Genomic DNA, 10676 nt, shown 5'->3' with positions numbered 1-10676 from the left:
TTGATCATAACAAGCAAGACATGGAGTGGCAGATTCATCTCAAGCAAATATTTTTTCACAGATGGACCAAACACTTCATTGATCCAATCAGTAAAAAGGTCACGTGTCACCCAAGCCTTGTTGGGCCTCCAAATCACATTTAGCCTGCTCTTCTGGGCTTTACACTTCTTGAAGGCTCATGGAGTTTCTGAATGGTAAACAAGCAGCGGTTTAATTTTCAAATAGCTGCTTGCATTGGCACAAAATAGCAGCGTGAGACGGTCTTTCAGTGGCCTATGGCCGGGCAATGCATTATCCTCTGCTGTTATATAANCCTCCACAACTTCTTGCTGTGAAACACAATGCAACTCCATAAGCTCATCAGTGGTCAGCTCTTGGCTGTGCTTTTTCACAAGCTCATCGATATCATTGTTATCCACCTCCAGCCCCATGATCTTGGCCAAAGACACAATCTTGTTGACTACAGGCTCCACAGGTACTATCTCAAACCCCTCAAAGTCACATTCGACAACGCTCTCTAGCCAAAGCTTCTTCTAAGCAGAAGTGAGGGTTCTCTTGATAACCCCTTCCCACACCTTTTCGATCATCTTGAGGCAGGCAACGATGTGGAAGTTATATTTCCAAAACTCTCTGAGAGAGATTGGTCCCTTCAGTCACCTCAAAACAACGCTCGAAGAGTGATATAGTGTACAGCTTCTTAAAGTTAGAAATAACCTGCTGGTCCATAGGCTGGAGTAATGGAGTGGTGTTGGGAGGCAGAAACTGGATCTTGATGAATTTAAATTCTTCAAGGAGGTCATCTTGTAAGTCTGGAGGATGGGCAGGAGTGTTGATCATAACAAGCAAGACATGGAGTGGCAGATTCATCTCAAGCAAATATTTTTTCACAGATGGACCAAACACTTCATTGATCCAATCAGTAAAAAGGTCACGTGTCACCCAAGCCTTGTTGGGCCTCCAAATCACATTTAGCCTGCTCTTCTGGGCTTTACACTTCTTGAAGGCTCATGGAGTTTCTGAATGGTAAACAAGCAGCGGTTTAATTTTCAAATAGCTGCTTGCATTGGCACAAAATAGCAGCGTGAGACGGTCTTTCAGTGGCCTATGGCCGGGCAATGCATTATCCTCTGCTGTTATATAAGTTCACTTTGGCATCTTTTTCCAGAAGAGACCCGTCTCGTCACAATTAACAACCTGTTGCGGCAGGTAACCCCCAGAATCTACGAGCTTCTTGAAGTTGCCGATGAAGTTCTCTGCTGCCTTTGTGTTGGAGATTGTTGCTTCACCGTGCCTTGCAACGCTGTGGATGCCAGTTCTTCTCTTAAACTTCTCGAACCACCCACAGCTTCCCTTAAATGCTTCTTCTTTGGCCATTGATGATCCTGGCGTCTTCTTAATGAGGTCGATGAAAATCACTTTTGCCTTCTCACAAATGATATTCTCGTTAATAGTGTCGCCTTGCAATTGCTTTTCGTTTATCAACATGAAGAACAATCTTTCAACATCGTCGAGAATACATAACCGTTGTGTAGATGTTCTCATCACTCCCTTTGAACCATCTATCTCCTTAATCTTGTCCTTGCTCTTGAGAATAGTGCACATTGTTGATGCAGACCGACTGTATGTGCGTGCTAGATCAGTCACGCTCACACCTCGTTCTCGCTTTCAATGATTCTGCGTTTCATTTCTACGGTTATTTTTATTCTCTTATGGCTGTCTTTTTGAGGCTTTCTCTCCGGGGACGTTTTTGCAAGGGTTATTAAACTTTGTAGAAAAAAATCACAAATAATATGTCTGAACAAAAGTTTGGAAAAATGTGTGATCACAAGGGACATTAATATGCTAGCAGAAAGAGTGCGAAACACAGACTGTTGTAGCAAGCGCACAATCTGAGACTTCCCCTCTCATCACTTGTTATGTGAAACATTGCTTGTTAAGCGAGTCATTTTTGTTACAATTTGTTTTGCTCCTTATGGGAGGTGCTCGTTAAGCGAGGTTCCACATCATCCTCATATGCCATTATATACGCTATTGTGTTCCTTGTGTCTACATTACATTTCCTCACTATATATTCCACTACCAAATTAAATAGTGATGGTGCCAAACTATCTCCGTTTTAATCCTTGATTTGTCCGTTAACTGTTTTTGGATTTTAACTTGATTGATTGTTTCTGTCATGGTTAAGTTAATTATTCTACTTAGTTTTGTTGGAATACCAAAAGTGGACACAATGATCCTTAATTTCTTCCTTATTATTGTATCATATGCTTGTTTAAAATCTCTGAAGCATAGGTAAATATTCATTCATTCATTGTTAGAGGAGGTGGGTTTCCCCATGCACTTAGACCAGTTATTGGTCCATTGTGTGTCCCCCTTTAATTTCTACTGTCTCCATACCCTACCGGTACTGGTGCCCACTATCAGCCCTTTCTGCTAGCGAGGTCGGCCCTCTACTGGCAGTGGTATCTGATAATTAGTCCTTTTCTGTCAGCGAGGTTGCGGTCCTCATCTGGCAGTGGTACCTAATACTTTCCCCATCTACCAGAGGCATTGGAAACTACGTGGGCGGGAAGATTTGCCTAATTTAGCTCAGAGGTCTCCTAGAGACTCGAGGTTCTTTTACGTGCCGTAACTCTACGACACGGGACCCACGGCTTAAAGTCCCTCCCGGAGGACTTGTTCCCTGAATTTTTTCCGCCCTTAAAAATTCCACGACCTCTGCCAGGTTTGAACCCACGTACCTCAAGTCATGAGGTGGGAATGTTACCCCTAGACTACGGAGACCACCAAGCATAGGTAAATATCTGTATTAAATACCCAGCATTTCTTCATTATTTGTCTCAGGGAGAATAAATTGTCTATTGTTGACCTATTGGGTTGAAATCCTGATTGATATTCTCCTATTATTTTTTTCTATAAATGGATCCAGCCTCTTTTTTAGTATCCTTGTTAAAATTTTATATGCTGTCATTAGTAATGACATAACTCTATAATTACTGCATGTTAATTTATCCCCTTTTTTAAATATGGGACAAATAATGCTCTTTCCTAATCTTCTGGTATCTTTTATTCTAGCCCACACTTTATTTATAATTCTGTGGAGTACTGTTATTCTTTCTTGTCCTCCTGCCTTCAATAATTCTGCTGGTACGTTATCTCCTTCTGGTGCTTTATTTAGTTCTTGTTCCTTTAATGCTTCTTCCACTTCTTCCTTTGTTGGGGGCTCTTATTATCTCTCCCTCTTCCCCTTCTCCATCGCCTGTATTTTCTTCTTCATTGTCCTCGTTATTTTCCATATTCTGATTATGATTTAATAATTGCTCAAAATATTCTTTCCATGTATTCATAATCTCTGTTTTATTATTTATTAGAAGCCCTTTTTTTGTCTTGGATACATTTTGTTTTTGGTTCGAAACCTTCCTACATATATTTCATTCGACCAAAGGCATTTTTGTTTTGTTATTTTCGAAGTCTTCTTCCATTTGCAGTAATTGCTCATTTAGAAAGGCTCGTTTCTTTTTCCAGCAAATTCTTGTCTGCTTTCCTTCTTGCTTCTTCATAAGCCTCATTTCTTGCTCTTGTTGGTCTTTCCATATAATCCATATATTTCTTATTCTTAAGGTTTATAATCTCCCTACATTCCTCGTTGAACCATTCTCTATTATCCTGTTTCTCTTGACATCTCAGAGTCCTCTCGACTTCTGTAATTATTGAGGTTTTAAAATCACCGATATCCCTTCTACTGTTACTTCTTTATTTGTTCCATTGTCATTAATTTCTTTAATTTTATTTTGAAATATTTCCCTCTTATGACCCTCCGTAATCTTGTCAATATGAAATTTCTTACAGTTCTCATACTGCTTGGACCTCTGACAACTTATTTTACATCTCTATTTAACCTGTACTAAGTAATGATCACTATCACAGTTTGCCCCTCTTAATGTTCTTACATCCAGGATATTCATCGCAAATCTCTTCCCCATGAGGACATGATCTATTTGATTGAAGGTTACCACATCTGGTGCTGCCCATGTCCTTTTATGTATATTTTTCTGCAGGAAGTATGTAGACCTGATGATCAAGTTCTTACTTTCTGCAAAATCTATTAAATTTATTCCATTATGGTTGGTTATATCGTGTAAACTTTCTGTCCCAATTACTCCTCTGTATTCCTTCTCTTTATCTGTTTTGGTGTTAAGATCCCTTAAAATAACCTTTATGTCATTACTTGGTATCGAATCATATGTCCCTTCCATTTGTTGATAGAAATAGTCTTTGACCTCCTCTTCTTTTTCTTCTGTAAGTGTGTGTACGTTCATCAATGTCATATTGAAAAATGTTGTTCTAATTCTCAAAGTGCAAATTCTTTCACTCATTGGTTTAAAGTCTATTATTGCACTTTTAAATTCTTGTTCTATTACAAAGGCTACACCATATTCCTTATTGCCTTCTGCTTTACCACTGTAACATATAGTATGTTTCTTTAAGTCCATGATTCCTTTACCCAGTCATCTAATTTCCTGTATGGCTGTGATTTTCATATTGTACTTATCTATCTGTTCTAGTACTGATTTCATGGCACCCGGTTTATTGAGGGTTTTCACATTCCATGCACCTAGAGCAGTGGTTCTCAAACTTTTTACCTCTGAGCCCCCCCTTAATAAGAGAAAATACTCTCAGGCCCCCAGCCTGTTTTTTTTAATCAAAATAGAAGTCATTGTATGTTTGACATTTTATTCATTTTATTTTGTGTTTTTCTACATACTATTTAGCAGCTTTTTTACTCGAAATTAAAGTATCACAATATTAGGCCTACAATATAAATTAGTTTTAACACTTGCAATTAACCAAATTTTTTTGTATTGAAATGAAACCATATTTAACTAACGAGTGTTTAATTTTTTCTGCAAAGAAAATCAAACATTTAAATGTCAAAGTTCAGTGTCATGGATGGGCCTGCTTTTGAGAACCAAGTTTATCAAAACGTGGTGTAATATCAGAAATGGCCACTCTAACTTCTTTAGCAATGTTTAGCCTTGAACGATAGTTTGACTTTATAGCTGCCAAAGCAGAAAAGCCTGTCTCGCATAAGTAAGTTGTTGCGAAAGGAATCAGTATCTCGAATGCCTTTTGGCTCCAAGTGGGGAATTCCTTGCCAATATGAATCCAGAACTCCAACAAAGACAATTCCTTAAATTTACTTTTTAATGAAATATCACTAATGAGATCGATGAGTTGTTCTTGCTCATTTACATTCAGAGATGATGGCCCAGGAGCATTTTCGAATGGATTTTTAATTCAATTAAATTTATCAAAATCATTGCAAAAGTATTTCTCAAAATGAACTTTCAACATTATGAGATGTTCAAGTAGGCAGCTTTTTATGTCCATTGGAAGCACCGGGTTATCAGTGTCTTGTACCATTGACACTAGAGTAGGGAAAATGTCTAGCATGTCACTTTCCATACTGTTTCTCCAGAGCTCTTAATTTTCTCATGAATGCCTTCACTTTGTCATTCCAAGAACGTACAGTTGCCTCACTCCCTTGAAGTGAAGTGTTGAGGATATTTAGTTTCTCAAATATATCTGTGAGGTAAGCCATTTTCAATAAAAAAATCCTTGTTGCTGAAACTGTCTGCCCGTGAGTGATTTTCCCCATTTAAAAAACAGAACACCTCACGCCTCAGCTTAAACATTCTCTTTCATACCTTGCCTCTTGAAAGACATCGAGCATCACTAAAAAACAACATAGCAGTGTGTTCGGCACCCATTTTCTCACACAGCATTTTAAGATGTCTAGACTTCAGAGGATGCAGCTGCTGATGAACTATCAACGCTGTCTCTGGCATACCCGTTTTATAATTGCCGGTAAAGAGAATAATTATTAGTTATTTTGAAATTCATAAGCCTGTACTCATCATAAGTTTTTCTTTATGCATTTTTATTTTTTGTTACTTTTCTAGTTGATTTAGGGCAGTTTTAATTTGTATCTGTGGGAAAGTATGCTGCGCCCCCTTTTCAAGCCCTTTGCACCCCCGCCACTGGGGGTCGCGCCCCACAGTTTGAGAACCACTGACCTAGAGCATAGTCCATATTCTTTGCCAATTGTCATTTTCATTCTGTTGAGGTTTCCGAGGCTTGGTTCCAAGTTTCGAAACATTTGTATTTTTTTACGGTGAGAGGTCGTTAGCCTCTCGCCCAACTCCCAACCTGGAGGACCAGGGTATCTCTTTTAGTCTGGGTAATCTCTGTTGACCTGTTGGGAATGTGTGGCCCAACCAGTAGCTTTGCTACCGCCGACATCGATATCACAGTCATTTGAAAACGCGAGCCTCTCCACTATGTCAAAGTAGAGACCCCATCAGGGGGAAACGGCACTTTTAAGGGTCTCCAATCAGCACCGTCATCACTAGACGAGGCTCGACAAAAACGACATATAATTGTGGGATTCAAATTGGTTTTTAATGGCTCTCTGTTCACTGTTTCCCCTTCTCTTATGTCAGTTTCTACTCCCTGCCTGTGACGTTCTTCTTTTACTTGTAAACCCTGGCTGCCTCGGCTAGATTACTATTCCGTGTATGTAAATAATCTGTGATGATTGATTTTAACTGTCCATTGCTGGTTGGTTCATTCATTCATTCATTCATTCATTTCCTTTATTTTCCATATATCTATACAGGCAAAAAACCTAAGATGTGGAAATAGTCCCTTTGATAATAGATGTATACATGTAATAAATTACCCAAGTCACACAACTAAAATAATAACAATAATAATAATACAGACACTAGTCAAGTAACATAGGCAATAGAAAAAAAAAACAAAAACAAGAAGCTTATTACAATTGTAGTTACTAAACATAATTTAAAAAGTGCATTACTATAAAAACTTAGAATTAATACAATTTCATTCAGATTACCCAAATAGATAAATGCTTTCTTTAATTCATTTTCCCACAAATAAAAAAACACTGATACAGGACTCGTCATATATATATACATACACATCCTCCACTTTCCATAAACATCTATACAGGGAACAGACCCAGGATGCGGAAATAGTCATCAAACACATACACAAAGTAACACAAACCACACAACCAAGATCACCCACATTAACTGTCTAACACGTACAACAATATGAGGCAAAAAGATAATATCCTGATTAACAGACATAAGTCACTAGTAACCACAATACAACCCCTCACATCTCCCATACTAACTATATTAAAATGTGACATTAAGCATTCAAATTTATGTACATTTGTAATTAAAATACTCATTTAATGCATAAAAAGAGTTAGCATGTAAAAATCTTTTTAGGGCACATTCAAAGGATTTCTGGTTATTAGATAATTGTTTCAGTTCTTTAGGTAGATGATTGAAGATTTTTACACCAGAATAATATGCACCCTTTTGAACTTTAGTAAGAGAAGTACTAGGGGGAAATAGGTTAACATTCTGTCTGGTACCAATATTATGAACCTCTGTATTTCTTGTAAACAAATGCATGTTATTTATAGTGCGTTGCATTAAGGAATATATGTATTGCGAACACAAAGGCAGAATTTTCATTTCCTTGAAAGAGTCTCTACATGAATCTCTTTTATTTAATCCCATCATAATCCTTATAACTTTCTTTTGGATCGTAAAAAGTCTTGTCATGTATGAGGAACTGCCCCAGAAGATAATTCCGTATGTCATCACAGAATCTATATAAGCAAAATAAATCATTCTTAAGCTACTTAATGACATCATAGGCTTAACTGTTCTCATGATAAAGCAAGACGAACTCAATTTAGTAACAAGGTAATCAATACGATTCTTCCAACACAGCCTATTATCAATATTTAGGCCTAAAAATTTGATACACTCTAAGTTAGTTGGTAAATTTTGATAAATATTATGGATATTATGATCCTCATAGTTCATTAAAGTGAACTGAAGAGTGTGGGTTTTATGAATATTTAATTTTAACAGATTGGTTCTGAACCATGTATTAATATTGCAAAATATTCTGGTCATGGTTGATTTGTAGTCAGCGTATTCTGGATTAGTCACTATTATACTTGTATCGTCTGCATATAAGAATATGTTTGTTCCATTAATTGAAACCTTAGATAGCATTGTTAGCTTGGTAGCATTGTTAGTTTTGAATGTATGACAGTTGGAGTTTTGTTGCGAGTTGACAGCGTTATTCTTTACTCTCTAAGTTCTCGAACGTTTAAACAAGGTAAGTAATATGTTTCTAAGCTGCAGAACTGTGGAAAATTATTATCGGACTTAGGATTATCATATCCAAATACACTTTCTTATATTGACTGTTGCAATCTGAATGCCTCTCGTTGGTTTATGGTTTTTTTATTGCAAGATGGCATTAGTTTAGTGTTGCCACGAATTTATTGTTTTCAAAGGGAGATTAATAGTTTCTTTTATTATATTTTCGTCACCATCATGTTAGTATAGCTACACTGTAGGTCGTGTATTAAGTACTACATGTTTTGTAGATTTTCGTGGCAAGCTTTAGATATGAACAGCTTTTCTGACTTACACATTTTTCTCTGATCTGCTAGTCCTCGATAGATTTTTACGGTATTTACAGAATGGGAGTGTTTATTTCCAGTTTTTATGTTTTATGTAATGCCTCTTTTGTATATAGGGATTTTACTCTTATGTGATTAAAATTGTAGTTAAAATAATAGCATATTAATTATAAAAGTATTCTTTTCTGGGTAACTCAAGCAGTAGGATATTGTGGAATTTGTTTTGTGTATGATTTCAACCTCTGTGTGCATATGTCTGTTTTTTTTTTCCTAACCTGGTGCTGCTGTTCTGGTTGTGTATTTCGTTGGTGTATGGGTATGGGATGTTTTGTTTCCTCCGTCTTCCCGTGTCATTTTTATTCCCATGCTTTGATCTGAAATACTTTTGTTGTTGTTTACCTCTATGTTGTACAGGGGAAATCCATGCATTTGGATATGTTGTATGATAGGCAACTTTCTTTTCTATGTATTGTAATGTTGAGCAAATTAATTTTGTTGTTTTGTTCCTTTTACATGGTAAATTGTAAGTTTGGGTTAATGTCGTTTGCCTTATGTGGGTGTTGTCCTCTATAAATTGTGAAAATATTGCAGAGGATGATGCTGTCATTTGTGAGCCCTTCTTCTTGTTTGTAGCAGTTGTTATTAAATTGGAATGAGCACTGTGATAGAATGGTGTCTGTTATGTTCTCTCTTTCTCTGGTTGTGTTTTGTTGTGTGTTGTGATGGTTTAGAATGGTCTGTTTTATGATGGTGACTTCCCTTGTTGGTACATATTTTTATAATTCTTCGTCAGTGGTATATGCTCAAACTGTGATGAACTTGTTTGTAGCATTACAGTGATAGTTCTGGCGTGCCGCCACCAAGGAACAGCGATTCTTGCTGGAAATCATAAAAGTATCAGGTTTCAGAGATTAAGTTGTTTCCCTGTTGTGACCAGCTGACAAAGAGAAAGACACTTGCACATCGGCCACCAAGGGATGGGATGTGTGTGTCTCTCATCGCCACCGAGCTGCATGTGCGCCACCACCAAGGTTTGAATTTGCATCACTTAAGGATGTGTGGTAGGATGCCGTTTTTAGAGTTTATGCAGAATACCTTGTTTTCTTGTGTGTCTCAGAAAAGTTAAAAATATATTGATTATATTTAGCAGAGAGTACAATTTCTGAAGCTCTTCATTTTGCAGTTTCCTGCAGCCTGGTATCATTTCATTCCTCTTCTGTCCAGATATTCTCCTCAGTCTGCATTCTTCCCTTGATGTTTGAGGCCAATTTTCAGACCCATACAAAACTACTGGGAAAATTGTAGTTGTGTATATTTTAAGTTTTATGGTTTTTGCAGCATATGAGAAGACAAAGGATTGAAGTTTATGTGTTTTATGCGCAGCCTAAACCCATTAATTTTGAGACAATAAGAAAATCTTGAACACCTGGAAAAGAGATCTTTCAACCCCATCTGCAAGATATTTAGTAGTTCAATACACATTGGTTGATTACTAACTCACAGTTGATAAATGAATGGAATTTTTATTTGAAAGAAGCCCAGACAATAATGTTTGGTTCGTTGACATGCCAGAGAAACTATATAAACAAGTCGATACACAGCTGATATTTAAACAACTGAGCTACGAATGAAATAGCTCTGCAAGGAAAGAGAAAAGGACTACGTTCTGGAAGATCTAATTGTCTGATTTCCTTTCGCTGCAATTTGAGTAGTATAGTTTAAAGCGGAAATTTGTTGCCAGAGCCAAGTTTAATGACAGTTCAGGCATTCAAATCATATTAAGTTTATTACCTCAACGATTTGAGAGGCTTCAGTGTCGGTATTACTGATGAGAGGGGTCTCTGAAGGGCTTAGTTGAGATGGCCTCAGGAAGCGTGATATACCATATTTACGCATGTATAGGCCGCACATTTCTTGCCAAAAATTCAAGACGAAAACTGGGGTGCGGCTTATATTCGAAATCACACTTCATTTAAAAAAAAATTATATTCATAATTAATAATACAGGGTGTTCAAAGATCGAGGAAACCAGGGCAGCAGCGTAGAGCGGATGGAACGTTTCTCCGCGACTACTGTGCCCCTCCCCGCTAGCGAGAGTGCAGTCATGTCGCTGATACCCTTACATCAGTTTCTG

General features: G+C 37.4%; 1 protein-coding gene across 1 annotated transcript; it reads right to left on the bottom strand.

Annotated features, from left to right (window-relative positions):
* Positions 1 to 3890: 3890 nt before the first annotated feature.
* Positions 3891 to 4493, bottom strand: LOC111873500 (craniofacial development protein 2-like). Its single transcript, XM_023868268.1, has one exon. The coding sequence runs from the start codon at positions 4491 to 4493 to the stop codon at positions 3891 to 3893; it is 603 nt and encodes a 200-aa protein (XP_023724036.1).
* Positions 4494 to 10676: the final 6183 nt, after the last annotated feature.

This window comes from Cryptotermes secundus, unplaced genomic scaffold (assembly GCF_002891405.2).
Source record: "Cryptotermes secundus unplaced genomic scaffold, Csec_1.0 scaffold2152, whole genome shotgun sequence".
In the NCBI taxonomy this organism is placed as follows: domain Eukaryota; kingdom Metazoa; phylum Arthropoda; class Insecta; order Blattodea; family Kalotermitidae; genus Cryptotermes; species Cryptotermes secundus.
This window is presented reverse-complemented; position numbering and strand designations above follow the sequence as displayed.

What these genes read in the sequence shown, in the direction of transcription:
- LOC111873500 (XM_023868268.1), bottom strand. Translation starts at nt 4,493, where the DNA reads ATGGACTTAAAGAAACATACTATATGTTACAGTGGTAAAGCAGAAGGC.